At 39.2% G+C, this 19,971-nt stretch overlaps 2 protein-coding genes across 2 annotated transcripts in view; one reads left to right on the forward strand and one right to left on the reverse strand.

Moving 5' to 3' along the window:
* LOC140342267 (coiled-coil domain-containing protein 170-like) overlaps nucleotides 1–18,064 on the reverse strand; it is a 32,827-nt gene extending 14,763 nt beyond the window's left edge. Inside the window, exons 1-7 of the mRNA XM_072428392.1 lie at nucleotides 17,892–18,064; nucleotides 17,675–17,733; nucleotides 10,285–10,324; nucleotides 5,986–6,099; nucleotides 3,718–3,962; nucleotides 1,856–2,000; nucleotides 1,336–1,521 (exon numbers count right to left, since the gene is read on the reverse strand). Coding sequence (XP_072284493.1) covers nucleotides 1,336–1,521; nucleotides 1,856–2,000; nucleotides 3,718–3,962; nucleotides 5,986–6,099; nucleotides 10,285–10,324; nucleotides 17,675–17,733; nucleotides 17,892–18,011 — 909 coding nt within the window. The 5' untranslated portion in view covers nucleotides 18,012–18,064. The remainder of the gene's footprint in view (nucleotides 1–1,335; nucleotides 1,522–1,855; nucleotides 2,001–3,717; nucleotides 3,963–5,985; nucleotides 6,100–10,284; nucleotides 10,325–17,674; nucleotides 17,734–17,891) is intronic.
* Nucleotides 18,065–19,206: 1,142 nt separating this feature from the next.
* The window catches only part of MTHFD1 (methylenetetrahydrofolate dehydrogenase, cyclohydrolase and formyltetrahydrofolate synthetase 1), a 50,626-nt gene continuing 49,861 nt past the window's right edge, over nucleotides 19,207–19,971 (forward strand). The window contains exon 1 of the mRNA XM_072429024.1: nucleotides 19,207–19,367. Coding sequence (XP_072285125.1) covers nucleotides 19,330–19,367 — 38 coding nt within the window. The 5' untranslated portion in view covers nucleotides 19,207–19,329. The remainder of the gene's footprint in view (nucleotides 19,368–19,971) is intronic.

Below are 19,971 nucleotides of genomic sequence, written 5' to 3' on the forward strand. Positions count from 1 at the left end.
GGCATAACAAGAAGGTTCAAAAGCCCGCATGTGGCTTGCCGACCCCTGTCGGCCGGGACTAGGCCAGATCGACAAGGCAGCACGTTAGGCCGGAACAGACTACTGGCTAGGCCGTATCTGGCCAAAAGGCCAGAGTTTGCTTACCCCTGTGCTACACAATGGCTGGTGCTGCAAAACAAGTTCAAATATGGTGTTGGTTTTATTTTTACAATGTGTGTTTTTAATGCTAGTAAAGCTGGCTTTTATCAGAAGCACATTAGAGAGTCAGGCCACTAATTTCAAATAGCGAGATGATTTATGGCTCCAACATTATACCATTCCCCTTGCACAGTGTTTTAGTTACTAATGATGCTCAGGATAAAGTACATTGTTGATTGGAGCAAAGTGCATTGAGGGTTTAGCCTTTCCATAAAGCTTTGAAGAGCTTTTGCCTACACAGATAAGACTTTATCTGTCCTGGTTAAGGACAGAGAACTAATTATTTTTATACTTATACATTTTTATCTACCTATCTTTGCAAAAGATGCTTAACCTAAAATCTAGAGGATATATACATTTTACCTGGTAGGTCCACAAGTAATGTCTTTTGTGTAGAGTGGAGAAGAGTTAGAACCTTATACATTTTAACTGTTGCAACATAGGGGAAATTTCCAGTAACCTACTGTCTCCGTGACCACACTGAAAAAGTAATTACACAAGTGCACAGACGGCAATGTCTTGGAGGTTTTGAATTTCTGATAGCTTTGAATTATTGTATGTGACTCCAAAGTAAAGAATGCCATCACTTTCTGTGGCCATTGGGACAAGAAGAACGGGAAAAAAGCAGGAAAGAGGTTCTAACCTTTCCCCCACTCACCCATGACTAAAAAATGTCTGGAATTCATGTGAAAAGAAAGTTTTTTACCTTTTAGCTTTAATAAATAAAATAGTGTACAGAATGTACCTATCCTATCCAAACAAAATCACATATTAATAAAACAAGAGTAAGAAACTTTGGCTTCACAGTAACAAAACATCCTCTGTATTTTACAGGAAAACAGCACATCACATTAGATTGAAGTGTGACCCAACTTATGACAATGTGGGTCACAAGCGCAGTTAAATATCTGCAAAGTGGTAAAATGACATGAGATGTGACCCTGGGATTTGTAGAAGAAACACTCAAATTGATCATTTATCTCCAGACATCCAATGCTTGTACTGTAAGGTATAACCTTGGGTTATGCAGACCCATCGTGTCACTCAATGTGGATACAAAGACAAGGAACACATCTTGATTTCATGTTGTGACTGTTGTGCTTCAGGGACAAAAGACAAACACAGGAACTCTCTCACCTGTTTTAGCGATTTGAGCTCTGCTGGAAAGTTGGTGATGGCTCTTTTGTGTTTTTCGGTCTCTGAAACCAACTTCACTATGGTATCCCGACTGGCTTTAAGCTCCGTTTGTTGGCTGGCCAAGGCGTCTTCGAGACTTGACACTTTGGATTTTTGCAAAATATGTTCTCTCACCATTTTTTCTACCTGGAAAATAGAACACATAAGAGGCTGTGTGAAATATGGACAAAAAAAGGTCTGTTGCCCCAAATTAGTTTTTATGTACGAATGTAAAAAAACACAAAGTAGGAAAAATTCCCACCTTAGACAATTGTCACAACAAAACAACTCAAACTGTTTAAAATTCATCTAACTTTCTGTCTTAGCCACAACAATGTCCTGCTCTCCAGGACAAAGAAGGGTGAGAATTTCCCCAATGAGAGTGAAACCATTTTTTTTAATCAAAAGAGTATCACACAGTTTTTATACATCATCCCCTACAGTTATTCCAGCAAGGAGTTACTCAGGTTATCGGAATTACCTTTGTCACCAAAACCTTGAGGGGGTCCTCTTGGTCCTCAACATTCATGCTCAGACATGAGGACAACCTGTCAATACTGTCCTGGAGTTTGTTCTCACAGCTAATGCTCCTTTGGTCCGCCTTTTCTCTTTCAATCAAATGTAACCTGCAGATGGTGGGCACATTGAGAATCACAAAAACATCCTTGCAGCATTTAAAGAACAATTATGTGTATGTCTAGGCATTACCAAATTTACTCCCCAACCTCATTCACCTCCTTATGGGAATGTCCCAGCAATTATCTATTTCTTTTTATCTTGTTCCTTTAGTAAAAAATTGGTGATATCACTCTTTGAGACAGGTGCAGCTGCTGGGAGCCAAGGCTACGTACACACGCTGAAAAATTTTCATTGGAAAGGATCTTTCACAATCCTTTCCAACAACGAAAGACTGAAAGATGCATGAATGAGCGCTGTACATACAGTGACGTTCTGCTCTATGGAGAGGGGAGAGAACAACGGAGCGTCACCCCGCTGCGCTCTCTCCCCTTCACTTGCATTATGATCGTTTGTCGCCAGAACGGATCCATGAACAACGTCAGACAAGCATTGTACACACGCCGGTTTCCCGTCCAACACTAGCCTTGAGCCGATTATTGGACGAGAATCATCTGACGTGTGTACGTTCCTATTAATGCAGGTACACCCCATAACTACATCTCCCAAGAAAAGTGCACATATGGCAAAGCCAACAACTTTTCTTGAGGACACTTCACCTGTTTCATATGGAGAAACTCCTAAAATACATTTTAGTATAAGAAAGCCTTGCCTATAATTGCTATATACACAGCCTATGGTACGTTAGTGTGAACAGCAAACTAAATTAGTAAACAGGAATGTGGTATGATTTGTGATTTTGACTCCCAGGGCTACCCTTTACAATCAAATTATTTTAATATTATCATTTTTGTTTAAGTTTTTAACATATATATTAAACAGGAGAAAGGTAGGCACAAAAATACAGAATGATGTCAAAACATGAAAACAAACATCCTGAAATACATACAAAACCACAGGAACAAAAACAAGATTACAAATACTCCTGTGTATTTCTAACCCTTCGTATTGATTAAATCAATAAACAATCAGTACTTATCTAGCATCAAGTAAAACAAATGAGCATTTCCTAAATAAACGCCTTTGCAAAATCAAATAAAAAAAAGGGAAAAGAAAAAAAGAAAAAAGAAGAATAGATGAGAACAGGGACAAGTCCAAGAGCTTACTAGGGAAACAGCTAGGGCAGTCAACCACATTTGAGGTTCCGATGAGCAACTATACAATACCGGCAGTAGTTGCTTGATCCCATGGGGCCCCAATTTACACAAATTTCTCCAGTTTGTTATTGAGCCTTCAATTTTATCAGTTAACCTAAATTTTAATGATAATATTCATCCAGATCAGAGAAGTGCCTCGTTAGATTGGTGGTCAGGGGGGAAGGACCCCAAATGTTAATGGTCAGTAGGAGAAGGGTCCCTTTACACTAATGACCAGTGGGTAGAATGCACCTTACATTGGTTGTTAGCAGTTCCTTATCTGAACAGTAGAAAGGAATTCCTTAGAACTGTTAGACAAATGTAGAGCTGTGTGTTGTTAACAAAACAATATGGAATGGTACCTTCCAATGAAGATTACAAAAATAACAACTGTTAAAGAGAGGATTGCTCTATATAGTTGAGTTTCTCGTCTTCTTGTAGCACACTGGGACAGAAGGTAAAGGAAACACACTTAAAGACATATGGGAACTACATCATATGGGAAGTACATCATCAGCCCACATGCATCCACTTAGAAAAATCTAATTTTTGGTGCACTTATCTTACCCACCTTACTCTGTTTTCCAATTCAGTTATCCTTTCATTTAGCTCCTTATTTTCTCTCCTTAAAGAATATATCTCAGCATTCGCTTCAGCCTTCCCACTGGTCACGTGACTCAATTCCTTTATGTGGTCCTTCAGGGATTTAATTTTAGAAGCCTGAAGAGCATTCTTCTCTTTGAGGCCTTCTATTTGCTCTTTTAGGTCTTGATTGAAGACATCCTTAGTTGCCAATTTATTCTTCAGATCAGAAACCTGAAAAGGGCAAAATGGTACACAGACATCATAATTTATATTGGCGTACTTTAAACATCACAGGTCACTCAAACATGGTCATATCTATTTTATATCCTGAACCAGTCTTATACCAACCAAGTGGACTATTTACAGCAGAGAGATAAAAATATATTTCTTGCGTGCTGAAATACTAGGATAGCAATTGTGGGGAAAGTTTAATTATTTCCCAATGTTCCACAACTAAAAAAAAAACTAAATTTTGGCAAGAAAATATCACAAACAAGCAGGAGATTAATGTTCAAGTGTACAATGCCCAATGCTGAAAATGCATGAATCCTCTTCAATGTTTTAACTACTATCAGTGAAAGTTGTGCACGACTGTAAAGTGCAAAAAGCATCTGTCATTTATGGGTTTGGTCCCCACTTACAATCATGTGTCACTATGTTAGAAATGACATGTTGTTGGTTTATAATGGGTCCAGTTTGCAGAGGCCACAGCAGCCTAATGGTGTGGAGAGATCTTCATATCATTTTGGCTATATAGCACCAATATATAACACAACAGCAAGGGGAAAAGAGGTGACCACCATAGTGAGTGATGACAATAAAGCATGATGGAAAGCACACATTTATGTGCGGGTTGTATCTGGCATATAAGGCTTGTAACTACATTAATATCCATTGTGAAATGTGTCCTTGTTTTTCAGATGATGCACCTTCTTCCATTTTCTAATGGCCTTTGGTTCAACACAATAATAAATTGTGGTTTCCATCTTGCACCATCCTGTAATAATTCAAAGTTTCATAAGCAAAAAAAAAATCATATTACCTGCAAAATTGACTTAATAAAAAAAAAAATAAGCCCTTGTTGAGTAAAAAGAGAGAGAAAGGATATTAGGAACAATCTTAGAGTAATGTTAGATGTTGCATTGTTGATTTGGGTGGGGGGTGGAGGCTTACAGAGACCATTACATGATGAGTTACAGATTTTAGTCTGGAAGTAAAGATGACACATTGCTATCACTTGACACAGCTGAAGAGGCTCTGTTTTGGGACTATTAGGAGGTCATGTACATTTTGTTCCTAGAAATTACACCTATTTTAAGCAGCTTTATACCAACTGGATATAAAATTCTGCATGTAACCAGACGCCATCTCCCTGATCTGCACTCAGAAGTAGACATCATCACTCTTTTTTGCGTATTTAAGGGAAGTTGCTAAAACAAAAATGTAAACTAAGTAAAGTAACTACTGCTAAAGGATAGTAAATACTTCTCCTAATGCTAAATTCTATTGTAATGAAGAAGAATTGCCAAATGCAGAATCTTCAGAATCTGTTACTTCTGGGAGTGTCCAATAATAAATTCCCCCCTTTGTTTTTCTGCCACCTACGGTTTAAATTACCCACAGATATAGGAAAGCAGTTGGAAGGCCAGTCGGGGAAAACATAAGCATGCCCCACTGGTCCAAACCAAGGACTTCTTTACAAGGTGCATGCATCTTGAGGCTAAAAAATTCATTCTGGACGTATCTGCAGAGATCATGTATCAAAGACCATTTACTTGTCGGACCAACGCCAGCATGATTGGGCAATGATCATCTTAAGCCTATGTGCACGTCATTGTGAATCTGTTCCTTTCCATCAGCATATACTTACCTTCTTCATGTTGCCCCTCCATTCTATTCAGCAGCTGAGTGGGACAATTTTGTGTAAATGAATTGTAGTTATAGGTAACACGGCACTTGTGTGATTTCACTGTTTCGCCCAGCAATTTAAGTGAGTCAGATGTTCCTCTATACCAGGGAGTCTCAGGTATTTCTTTGCTCCAAGCATTGAGTTGGTGCATTGAAAGATATTCTCCATTCGAAGCAGAGGGTGACAACACAACTGAAAGGCATGATCATATCTTACCTGTAAGTACCAGACTGAAAGAAAGTAAAAGGCTAACACATGATTTATACACCATCTACCTAAAATTAAATGTGACGGATTATAGATGTATTGCTTTTATTCATTCATTGATTCCCATATAGACCTCACCTCGGCCAGCAGGCTCGTATTTTTCACCAGCAGTGCAGCATGTTCACTTTGTGCAGCTTCAGCTGCATTCCTGTAGTTCACCAGCTGGTCTTTATACCCAGTGTTATAAGACGTCTGAAAGAGAAAAAACAATGGTTATAATTATTTAGCTAACATGTTTATTTAATACACAGAAGCTTTCTGAAATAATTTTCCAGCAGTAATCTAGAAAAAGTCAAATTTACTGATTAATAAAGAAGTAGTAGTTTTTAAAAGCATACACCCCCTTTTTTATGGGCAGGAATATCTTTTCCTATTCCAGCCCCTCCAAAGCCCTGTAGTGTGGACAAGTACTACTGGATTGTAAGCTCTTCAGGGCAAGCTCCTCTCCTCCTGTGTTACTGTCTGTATTAGTCTGTCATTTGCAACCCCTATGTAATGTAAAGCGCTGGGTAATATGTTGGCGCTATATAAATCCTGTTTATTATTATTATTATTATTATTATTATTATTAATAATAATAATAATAATAATAATAATAATAATAATAAAAAGTAGTGGTACCATTACTGTCCTGGATTCAACAGGACTGTCAGAATTTAAACAACATCCTGGGTCTTATGGATTTACCCTGTTTATCGGGAACAAGTACTGAAATAACCTTTAGTGTACCTGTAAAGTTCTGGCCTATTACCAGAGCTGTGCCAACACAGTTGTGCTGAAATCTATTCCCACCTCCTGTTTCAAAACATGTGACAACAGTGTTGGAAAATGATTTTAAGACTTCCTTGCAACACTCTGATAAGAGGTCTGAAGAGGAAGGAGAGGGATCCATGCTGGTCTAGTTTTAGAAAATATATATCTATATATGTTTTATTCTATACCTTGTTCTGTTTAAAGCAACAATAAAATTGTATTTCTGATACAAAACATTTTACATTTTTTTGCAAAAGAAAAAAGGCGATTCTCTTGCCACTAAATAAAAAAGTTACAAAAAAACAACAAATGAAAAAAACAAATTTTATATAAAAAAATAATAAAACCATCAGCAGAAAAATATTGGCTAGGAGCAGAAGCGGAAAAAGGAGAAAACTAGGAAGGATTTGGGTTAACTAAGGATTAATAGGGAGTAAAATAGGAAGAGTTTTTTTTTATTTGTTTGTCTTTTCAACTTCCATCGGTTGCTTTTTATTAATATTATTGTTATTAATAAACAGCATTTATATAGCGCCAACATATTACGCAGCACTGTACATTAAATAGGAGTTGCAAATGACACACAGATACAGACTGTGACACAGAAGGAGGAGAGGACCCTGGCCCAAAGAGCTGACAATCAAGGGTATGGAATGGTGGGAAGTAGTGAGGGTTTAGGAGACAGAAGATGGGTAGGCAAGTTTAAAAAAATGGGGTTTGAGGGGTCTTTTAAATAATCAGAAAGTAGGAGCAAGCCGAATAGGGCAAGGAAGACCATTCCAGAGATTTGGGGTAGCTCTAGAAAAGTCTTGGAGCTGTGCGTGTGATGAGGTTATGAGTGAGGAAGTCATTAGTAGGTCATTGGAGGAGCCAAGAGATATATGTCAAGTTTTAATGAATGATTACTAATTGGCTGTAACAGTGATGATTCAACCAAAAGGGAATGCTTTAGTGCATGCATGCACATGGGAGCTTGCAATCTTACTTGCTGTGCCAATTCAAACCTATAATATTTACGTCACTGAGACTACAGTAAAGTCTCAAAAAACATAAAAATATTGAACTATAAACACTCAATGGCTACTGAATAATCTTTTATAGACTTTAAATGACTGCTATGGATTTCTTATTAGCATATTAGCAGGACACAGCGAAGTGCCTCCCACTTATCCTCCCCCTCCCCTCTCCATAGAACAGAACAGCGCTATCTGCACAATGCTCATTCGGTGTACTGTCGCTGGAAACAATTACTAGTTTAACACAAAGGATAAGAATTTGTATTTATTATTATTATTAATATTATTTTTATTATTATTAATAATAATACTGTCGCTGGAAACAATTACTAGTTTAACACAAAGGATAAGAATTTGTATTTATTATTATTATTAATATTATTTTTATTATTATTAATAATAAACAGGATTTATATAGCGACAACATATTACGCAGCCATGTGACTATAATTTTTAAATCTTATTAGACTCATCTGAAGAAAAACTTTCACTTATGCTTTTCAAAAAAAGATAATCATTATCCCATGTAAATTTTGTGAATTGGGATTACTGTCTGAATAATCTGAAAAAAAAAACATCCAACCATCCACCTGCAAAGAAATAATTTTTGATCTATAGATATCTTCAGTCCTCGCGGCCCTGCTTCATTCATCAAGCCATTGGATAGCACTAACAGAGTTCCAGAACATATAAAACGTACATCTAAACAAAGCTAAAAAGTACAGAAAGCACTTTAGTATGGAATGAAGCATATTTATGCACCTTAATAAAGTGTACAATTAGGAAAACACCAGACTGAGGAACACCTAATAATTCCTAGAACAGGCCCTCCATGGAAATTCACAGAAAAATCTATAAATCAACATAGCGACATACCACCCAGTTATCTGTACACAGGCCAGCCAACGCTTGGCTGGAACAGACAACCGAAAAACATCTCTTTGCTGATTTTTCTCTTTCAGCAATGGATCACATAAAGGAAGAATTATGGTGGGAAGAAAAGTTTTTTTTTCTTCTGTAATAATCCAGCAGATTTAACTACTGGACACAGTGGCTAAACTGCCGCTTCCAACTATAAGAGTTCTATGTTTTTTTAATATTTATTATTTTATCTGTCATTTATATTTATTACAAGAGCTCCCTCTCGTGGTGCAATATTGCCAAATTTTCAAGCATTCATAGGAATTGTATAAACTTTTTTTCTTTTAATGTTGAAAAGTGAAGTTGGGAATTTAAATTATGCACTTTTTGCTCTCTGTGTCCCATTGGGGAGCTTTCACCTTCATTTCTTGTTCCATAGATGTATCAAGAAGTATGAAGAAGGCCCTCCAAAGCGAGGAAAACCTCTCTTAGACAGTTGTCAATACAATTGTCCCCATTGGAAGAAGTACTTACTATGCAAGATTTAAGTTCACAATATCCCCACTTTCAGTCTAGTTGGCAATAGTTACTTGGACAAATAGAGGGAGGGGGAATCTTTCCAGCAGGGACACAAAAAAAAAAAATCTAACAAGTTTAATAACCTGTTTTGGAGTTTTAGAGTTTTAAAGCAGAACTATTTTCTTCTCTCCTTAATCCATTACTAAAATCTTCACCCAGCATTTGTGCAGAACTTTATTCATTCACAGAAACCAGCATCTCAGGATAATACACTTCATTATTATTATTATTACAGTATTTATATAGCGCCATCATATTACGCAGCGCTGTACAAAGTCCATAGTCATGTCACTTAAGTGTCTCTCAAAGAGGCTCACAATCTAATGTCCCTATCAGTCATACGTCTTTTAATACAGTCTAAGGTCAATTTTGGCGGGAAGCTAATTAACCTGATTGCATGTTTTTGGAATGTGGGAAGAAACCGGAGTACCTGGGGGAAACCCATACAAACACAGGAAGAACCTGCAAACTCCATGCAGATATTGTTCTGACTGAAATTCAAACCTGGGACCTAGCGCTGCAAAGGCAAGAGCACTTACCTCTAAGCCACTGTGCTGTTCATGTGGTTTACATTCAGCAAGAGATTGCGAGCAGGTAGGTAAGTTTAATTTCTAGCAGAAAAAATATAGCCTGCCACTTCTGCAATAAATAACTTTTTTTTTTGGCTTTTTTAGTTTACTTTTGCTTTAAATATAAATCCAATTTAACTGTGCAGAAACTACCATAAATGAAAATGTATCTTTTTGAAATGTTGTCTCTGTAAAGCTTCATACAGGTGCTCAATTAACGTTGAAGGGATCTTTCATAATCATTGGAGCACATAATCATTTACAAGCTTCCTGCCCTGTTCAATGGAGATGGGTTGGGGGAACAAGAAGGATACATCCCATTGAAGGCTTTTTATTGGGAAAACAATAGGTGTCCTTAGCAGTCCGTCATTTGGTGATGTAGAACAGGAAATCATTATTAGTCACATTTTTAGACACATATGTGGATATAAGATTTTTACCCACCCCAATCACAAATGATAATCTCCAGAGACACAAATATACCGGTAGTACATACAGTGTATGGTGTTTAGAATTAGTAAAAGATCTGCAGTATTATTCAATAAAGCAGTGTCTTACTTAATCTAATATATGTGTAGGAACTGAAAATCTCAACTTACTCTGGCTTCTCCCGGGCTATCAGGCAGGTCATAGTAGTGTCTGCAAAACAAAAGAAATAATGAGTTACAAAATGTACACAAAGTAATTGCTAGAAAGTAGATCCTAAAGTTCAATTAACCTTGCAGTACCTGATCCTTTATTGGACAACATCAAATGATATTATCACCTGTTAATGAAATGTATCTAAAGTTAAAAACTTTTTTGCTGCCTTTGTTCCATTGGGAAGATTCCCCTTAGTTTGTTGTTCTAAACATATTTGCAAAATTGTGGACTTCCTGCCACTTTCTGCCCTGGTTACTATGATGACAAATGGATAATAAAAATAGTTACAATATTTAATCATAATAATTCTCCGTTATAAACTTATAAATGAAAAGGCAAGCTGGGTACTATCAGAATTTGAAGGAAAGGATTAGATTATATTGGACGTCCTAAAGCAATAAAAACTCTGGATTGCATTTAATTTTAAGCTAAATTCCAAACAACTAAACAGACACTACAAATCTAAGAACAGTTTTATTTTTTAAATGATTTGTGGCCATCTAGCTCTGAGATTTTCACAGCTCTGCCCCACAGCCCAGGGAAGGGTTTCTGATCTTTCTCTTCTGCAGGTTCTTTATGCGCCCCCACCTTATGATTGGACCATGAAAGGGGGACATGCTGTCAAGCTCAATTTTTTGTTATTCTACTGTCTCATCCTATCAGCATGCTCAATGCATTGCAGCACACATTACTGGCTCCTGGTTCTCCTTCTCGCACTCCTGCTGAGCTATATTCAGGGAATTTATACTGATTACATTTACCACATTTAATATTGTATTAATAAATACAGTGTTTATTATTATGAGTCCTTTATATCTCCCTGGAATTCAGCTTCATCCTAACCCAGCCCCAGAGGAACCCCTAAACAAATTCTGGGGTCTCAGGAACGTCTGCTAAAACCAATGTATTGGGTGCCAGTTGGAAAAGTGAACCCTACATTAGTAGTCAGTTGGAAGAAAGATTCCCTGACAGTTGTGGTCTGAATGTGTTGGCCCAAAACTATGCAGACACAAGCAAATGGAAGGCCAATCATCCACATCCCTAGTAACTTGGAGTAACTCTAGGATTTCATTGGACTCTAGTTGAGAAAGGTTGCCCTACCCAATGAACCTCTTGCAGAGAAGGTGTCGTAGAGAGTAAAGGTGTTCACTGGGTAGGGATCAAGATGTGCCAAAGGTGTAGCAGAACTAAAAAAAACTTCTGGCCGTCTACTGTCCAAAACTGAAACACCAGAATGGATTTGTTGACCACTTGTTTTTTTTTTTGTTTTTTTGTTTTTTTTTCACCATCCAGTTACATTTGTACCTTGATCTGAAAACCTTTGTCCATTACTTCGGAGACCTATAAAGTCTTTAGAAAAGCCCCTGTGTCTGATAGCACAGCAACGTCTAAGCAAAACAATAACAGTTGCCAGTAATAAGTCACTGAGCCGGTTAGACGGGTGATCTCTTCCCTTTCAGGGTCATTAGGCTGCACAATATCCTTCTTTTATTATCAATGGTCAGAGATGATTCAGACTATTTAAGTATTTAAACAGAACTTACAGGAAAAGATTTACATGCAAATACAAATATTACTTATTAGCAATGTCAACTTTGTGATTTTATTTTAGTAAGCTGTACAGTGTTCATCTGTTATATTTGGCTGCACATCATCAATGTTCCAGGTACTGCCTTTTAAAAAAAGCAGTAAAGCTGGTCTGAACCCCCTCAGGTTGTTAATAATGGAATACCACAGGGTTAATCTCCTCAACACTTTGACAGCTTGAGAGCTCAATAATTTAGCCATTAGACTTCCTGCCATTAGCGTGTTGTTCTTATGAGTCTAAAGGTCTTGGAACCAGACTATCACACCTATGAGAACTTGTTGGGCAGCCAACCCCAAAATCATGGCCAGTAATATGAACCTGGCCCTCGTTTCATGTCATTACAAACCTCAACTCTTCTAGGAAGCCTTCCAACAAATATGTCTGTAGGAACTTGTGCCCATTCAGCCAAGAAAGCATCAGATATTAATGTTAGAGAAAAATACCCAGCACACAATCAGCATTGTCATTTATGTGTTCAGTATGGTTGCGGTGCAGGCCACTCATGTTTCTGCACATCACACTCTTCCAGCCATGCTTTGTGCAAAGGGGCACAGACATCCTAGAAAAGAAAACTGCCTTCCTGCCACTGTTCCCACAAGATTGCTCCAAGAGGATTACAATTGCCTAAAAATAATATGTATGTTGTAGCAGTTACAGTACTCTTCAATGAAAATACCTTAATCTAATTACTTGGAGTGGTGTTGGAGGGATTTTGGACAATGTGGTCAATGTGATGGTCACATTTTTCTTTGATTTCCTTGAACTCTGGCTGAATGACCTCTCATTTGATGACGCTTCTGGGTCCATCATTTGGCAGAGCCAGCTGCAGCTTTTTGTAGTTGTCTATAAAAGTAGTATTTTAACAACCACTGAAAGGTGCTGCATTCTTTCCACTGAGAAAACTTCCACTTCCAAAATAGGTTGTAACTGTACTATATTATGGCACCACCAGTGAATGTGTATGATAAATCTGAGGATCAGATTCACTCCCCTTATTACCCTTTTCCTGTTCTGTAGAACAAAATACAATATCTAAAGCCCATTGAAAGTGATGGGATGGACCCAGTCACATGATTGTAGTTTGGAAATTATACCATCTGACGTCTGATTGGGGTTATGTTAATCACTGTCATACTGCTGTTGAATGGCACATTTCCATCTTCTAGATGTCAGTTGAGGTCAGTGCCAGGCTGGATTGCATTACAACATCTTTCAGTTTACAATACCGGTATGACACATGCTGCTAGAAAAATTCATGTTGGAAAAAAATGTATGCCAGTCACTAGTGGTAGGGAAGATGATACCAGTAGTCAAAGATGCAATAAACCTATACTATGGTGTAAATATGTACAAATGTATTAATGGTAATTTTTGTTATACTGGCTGCAAGCTGTGAAAGTCCTAATACACCTTTACAATCTGGGTGCACCTTTAGTCTTGCACAGTTGTACAAGTTCCTATCCTATTCTGATTTCATTTCTCTGATTTTTGTTCTTGCAATGTCCTTTAAAAGCTACAAGTCAGGCACAGCTTGCCGCATTTCCTATCTAGAAGAAGTCAAGCATCACCTTACTCTTTCTTCCTCAGCTTGACTGTCCCTGGCTGACCCTTTCCTAATTAGATTTTAATTCTCTCACTCAGGATGACCCAGAGTCACATTTGGACTTTAACCAGGATAGTCAGCATGCACATACAGTCTGCCTAGGAAACACCCATACTCTCAGACTGATGTCAACCCATTAAGACATTTCGGTATTTTCATGATCCATACCATTGCTTGCATTGGGGCTGAAAGCTCCTAAAATGAAACTTAAAGTGGAACTAAACTCGAAAGAAAAAAGTCACTTACCTACCTACACTTAATCTACCTTATTCCGGCAGATTAGTTGCGAGGTTTCTTCGTTTGGGTTCTGCATTGTGCCAGTATCTGTCTTGGGCCATGCGCAGAGGAAGCACTGGGCACCGACATCTTCTCTCTTCTTCCGCGTTCTTCTTCCTACGTCACCGATCTCGCACTGCACAGGCGTGAGATCTGGTGACATAGTTGGGGGAAAAGATTGCCGATCCCACTGCACATGTGTGAGATCGGCAATTTTTTTCTTCCATTAAATAAAGGGCTCGGGCATGTGCAGAAGGAACAGCCAAGAACCTCCCAGGATGCATGATATAGGACTTTGTGCTCCATTTTGTCTTGATGGCTGTGGCTCTGTTACACTTAAAAAAAAATAAATAACATTTTTCCTCCACATATAAGGATTGTCTACCCTTTTATGTAAAGTGAAAATGTTGAGTTTAGGTCTGCTTTAAGTTCCATCTTGAAAATTAGTGATTCAGGTATGTGATTTTTACAGAAAGGGACAGGTGTCCCTTCTGCAATAAGTTTTTTTTACCTGTGGCAGTGCCCTATGATGGAGCAGGGATATCTGAGTATTGCGGGTTTACTCCTGCTTTAAAAGGAGTACTAAAGCATTGTTCTGTAATGTTGTCAGGAAGCTATGTACAGCACTAAGCCAGCTACACTATGTTCTTTGTACATATTGTCATTTCATTTTTAAGTGCAAGAAAACATTTATAATCATAAATCACTTTTAAAAAGAATAATCTCTGCTTTCTAATTTCATACACGTCAGAGTTCAGTGTTGAGCTTACTGGTTGGTGTTGCAATTTAGACCTAAAATATTTGTGCTGCTTGACCTTGTTTTTTACTAAAACAGCAAACAAAGACACAAGTCACAACCAAAACCTTTGTGCCTTCCAAGGACAGAACTACGGGCAGTAGAATTTATTGGATTGTTAAAAGACTTCCCTGTTATTGTTAAAGCCCAATCAGCTTTCAGTTTAGATCAGCCAAATACAACCCATGTGCATCAAACAAAACATGTTCAATGTCTTACAGTTTGCTGTCTTCCTAAAGCAGCTATAACCTGAAAAGTAATACCTGTTTACTGGCAGCATGATGCAGAGATCTATGTAGGAAAGCAGTCGACACTCTGCAGATGTCTGAAGTGGCCCCTGGTTAGAGCCAGATCTATCCAATCAGAGCTATGAGTCTGACTTAAGCTACGTACATGCGTCCAATGGTTCTCACCTGATTATCGGCTCAGGGCCGATATCAGATGAGAATCTGGCATGTGTACAGCGCCCGTCGTCTATCGTCCGAACGACCGTCCTGGGGGATCCACGGACGATGGACGACGAACGATCCTAATGCAAAGGAAGGAGGAGAGCGCGCAGCGGGGTGCCGCTCTGTCGTTCTCCCCCTACCCTCTCCATAGAGCAGAACGTTGCTGTATGTACAGCACTCGTTCATGCATCATGCTGTTCTTAGTTGTTGAAAAGGATCGTGAAAGATTCTTTCCATTGACAATAATTGCACGTGTGTATGCAGCTTTATTAGGGGGTGTGATGAACATCTACTTTTTCACTCACAGCTTTCACAGCAAAGGTCCCAGTCTGCTGGCAGGGAACAGGCTTTTCTACTCAGGCTTTAGTTGCTTAAGATAGAAAATGAACTGTAAGTGTTGAACATATTTTGATTTGATGCATCTGGGATGTATTACACTGATATAAACTAAAAGCTTACTTGGGGTTTAATTTGGTAATAACAGTAATGTCCAATACTATAGCCTGTTGGCTTTTAGTGGGGTCTTTTCAGAATGGAAGAGTCTGCAGCAGTGACACCAGCTACAGGGACAGATGGGACAGTGCTCAGTGGTCCCTTGGACCTGAAGTTGACCTATAAAAAATTTAGATGAGTATATCTTCCTTCACAAGGTAAGATGGGGGGAGATGGTTTTAGCCCAGGAATAGGCTTTCAAGTCCAACTCATTCCATTAAATGGGACCTGTGCAGAAAAAAAGAGAGCTCCATCATGAAGGACTATCCTCAGTTGCAATCAGACCCATAATGTTTTGCCTGTTAACAGGAGTGCTATATATGTCACTGGCCACCAACATTTATGGGGGTTAAGAATGGGTTTGCAGAAAAGGCTCTGGCCCTCCAATGCAAAATGTGAGATGCACAGAGAAACTAATGAATCAACAAGCTGGTGGCCCCATCAGAGTTTTAATATGGGGCCCTGTGATTCACAGTTAAAGTCAGATGAGAAATAATCCTGATAAATCCTGACTATCCCTTTCCTACCTATGGATAACTGAAAAATACATTTCTGAACTTGGTCCTCAATTACCCATGCGTGTGACCTGCAATATATATTTTAGATACTGATTGGCTTGTATTATAGTGTATGTGAACCCAAAACGTTTTTTTTCCTATAAATAGAATAGGACAAGGTGAGCACCCATCAGGATTTTTATTGCTACCTTTGTCTTCAATAGGGAGATTTCCGCTGACTTCTGTCCTGCTGAAATTTAATCAGACAAGAAGTAAAGGGAAATCACCATGGGCAAAACGGTGGCTTAGCGATTAGCACTCTGGCCTAGGTCCCAGGTTTGAATCTCGGCCAGGACATATCTGCATGGAGTGTGCAGGTTCTCCCAGTGTTTGTGTGGGTTTCCTCCGGGTACTCCGATTTCTTCCCACATTCCAAAAACATGCAGTTAGGTTAATTGGTTTACCCCCAAAATTGACCTTAGGCTGTATTAATGACATATGACTATGGTAGGGACATTAGATTGTGAGCTCCTTTGAGAGACAGTGACACAACTATGGACTTTGTACAGCGCTGTGTAATATGTCAGCGGTATATAAATACTGGAAAATAGAAGGAAAGTTTATATACAAGCTGTCATTGCTGACCTCTCCTTTAGAATACACTTATTACTTGACTGATGGAACAGCTTCAGTACTTTCTAAATTAATGAGCCAGAACAAGTGTAGAGATCTGGAAGTCAGTATCTGACCAATCTAGAGGGCAGACAAAGTAGTGGAAATGTAGTATTTCTATAGCAGGCCAGCAATGTTCCCCTCCACAATTTTCTCATGCCATTATGACAACAATATCAATTTCATTAAGTTTGTTTTCATTCCAAAAAGATAAAAAAACATGCAGTGCTGGATCCCAACCAGAACACTATCTGCAAGGTGTTTGCATGTTCTCCCCATGTCTGCGTAGGTTTTTCTCTAGCCATTCTACACCTCCAAAAACACGTTGGGTTAATTAACTTCCCCAAAAATGGTCCTTGGAACAAGTGGAAAATAAGCAAAAATAATAATGCTGGGTGTGATATGGATGCATGAGAATAATAACAATAATAAAGAATAAAACTAACAATAAAACATTCTCAATTAAAGCGTACCTAAACTTAGATTTTTCACTTTACATAAAAGGGTAGAGATGTAGGGTAAAAATTATGTTTTTTTTTTTTTTTTAGGTGCAACACCCTTTTTTAAAAAACAATAAATAAAAAAAGGGTGAAGCACCATCCCTAGAAAAAAAATGGAAGCGCAAAGCCTAGGTCAGGCATCCCGGGGGGCTCTTGGGCGCTCCTCCTGCGCATGTCCGAGCAATTTTTGCTCAAAGAGAAAAATCTGTATGCGCAGTGAGATCGGCAATTTTTTTTTCATCTAACGTCACCCGATCTCACGCCTGGGTCGAGTAACGTAGGATGAAGAACCCGGAAGAGTAGATGAAGATGCCGGCTCCGGGACGGGTGCGGAGACACCATGGGACCCGGTGCCAGACACCCACAGAGTGATCGGACTGCACTGCGGGAATAAAGGTAAGTGTGTTTTTATTTTTGGACTTTTGAGTATAGTTCTTCTTTAATACAATTATCAGAGACAGAGAGAAGAAATACCTTGGGATTTTCAGGGAGCCCTCCATATTCTTGGTGTAGACTTCATCTTTCTCATACGTCTACAGAAATTAAAGACAAGAGAAATTATTCAAATGTGAATTCATCCTAAAACCAAAACCACAGCAGAAAGTTTTCTACAGACCTGGTATGAAGTTCTGAATTATGAAGCTACCATATATATAAAAAAGTTATCATTTGTCATCCATACATGCAATACCTGGTGGAATTTCTTGCGAGAGTCTCCAAACTTTGGCCGAGCTCTGCTGGTAGATGGACCGCTGTCGAACAGTCTATCCACCGTGTCGTCATAGCTGTACAGATTGGACACATCGGACATGTTGGCAGCTGATATTTCTCTGGTCTGATACACTTAGGGATGGCAGGCTTGGAGCTGAGGGATGGATTGCTTGGGCAGCACACAGGTTACTATTAGCAGAGAGGGAGGCGGTGTGTGTTCCTATAGGGACCTGACAACACCTGTCCTCATACCTTACTGTTGTAGTAACGCATGCTGGTAACAATCATATTCATTCACAAAGCAGGAAACAATTTCTACTACTGTTTATTAAAGGGGATCTCCAGTTTTTTTAATTGCTCCCTTTCATGTTTATAAAAATAAATAAATTGTCTACTCTCTGTGTTCCAGCACTGACCTCCTCCTGATGGTCCCCATTGGCTAGAACGATACTTCTGTGAATCCTGTGTAACCCTTGTCCTCTGTTTTTGGAGAGAGGGCATTATTACACAGGAATATTATTATTACTATTATATAGTATTTATATAGCACCAACATATGGTCTGTACAGCCATCTGTCCCATTCTGGAGATTTCCCTTCACCTGTCATGTAGATAAAAGGGGATATCTTTCTCCCTTAGTTGTCAGGCAACAAGTTTAATGTACAGCACTGTGTAATATGTTGGCGCCATATAAATCCTGTTATTATTATTAATATTATTATTATTAAAAATAATAATTGGTGCAAATGTAAACACTGGAAAGGCTTTTGTAATGCAAAGTTTACTTTAATAGCTCTTACAGCAATGGCAGTCCATAGGTTCCATATTAACCTAAGGCAGGGTGCAGCTATGGGGGCAATTCCCGTACAGCCGCCTCCTGCCCTCCCGGGGGTATCACACACTGGCCTTGTTTTAATAAAGCTCTCCAAGGCTGGAGCTGATACACTTTCATCAGTAAAGCTGGGTGATCCAGCAAACCTGGAATGTATTTCCTAATAGTCATTAGCTATTTGTTAGCAAACGTTTTCAATCCTGGACCAAATCCATTCCAGGTTTGATGGATCACCCAGCTTTACTGATGAAAGTATATCAAATTCAGCCTTGGAGAGCTTTATTAAATCAGGGACACTGTACAGTAACCATATACACAAAGCAACTGTACTTCCCTGCCATGTGACCAGCAACATAGTCCCGCCCACTTCCCTACATCACTCTATCCCTGCCTCTGATATATCCACAACTAGATTAGCTCTTAGCCACGCCCACACAACAAGTGACCCCGCCGCTATCCGGGATACGCATGCGCGGACCGGACTTTTCGCCACCACGAGGGTAGACAGCAGTGCCCTGGAGAGCCCAAACAGCGCTGCACCATCGGAACCCAGTGGAGCCGAATAGCCTTGCACAGTGCAGCCAGAATGCCGGCCCAGGTCCTCAGCGGGAAGGTGGTTTCCGGGTGAGTGTGCTGGGCTGTCCTGCACAGGAAGGGTTGTGGGGTGACTTCTGTCAGGGGGTTCCCGGGGCCAGATCATTGCATGCAGGGAATGAAGGACCCCAACACATAACGAGCCCCTTGTCTTCTGTGGTACCTGTGTAGTGCAGGAACATGACAAGTGGCATGGAAGGGGTTAATGGTCTATAGGGAGTTTATTGAAATCCTACAAGAAGGGGTTAATGGGGCAATTGGAGAGAAGGGGGTTACAGTAGTGTGTGCAGGTTAGGGTCCATTGGTGCAGAAGGGGTTACCCATAGGTGGGGTATTTATATTGGTCACCCTGTGATATTGACTGGTACTGTGCTGGGCTCTGGGGTAACTGGAAATGGGACAGCAAATCAAAATGTTTCCACCAGGACAGGAAATGAGTAGAAATCTTCCAGTGGGCACACTTGTTATTAATAAACAGTATTGATATAGTGCCAACATATTACACAGCGCAGTACATTAAACTTGTTCCCTGACAACTAAGGGAGAAAGACATCCTCTTATATCTACATGACAGGTGAAGGGAAATCTCCAGATTGGGGAAAGGGTGTGGGGGAGGGGGGGACTGGGGAAAGGG

This window comes from Pyxicephalus adspersus, chromosome 12 (assembly GCF_032062135.1).
Source record: "Pyxicephalus adspersus chromosome 12, UCB_Pads_2.0, whole genome shotgun sequence".
In the NCBI taxonomy this organism is placed as follows: domain Eukaryota; kingdom Metazoa; phylum Chordata; class Amphibia; order Anura; family Pyxicephalidae; genus Pyxicephalus; species Pyxicephalus adspersus.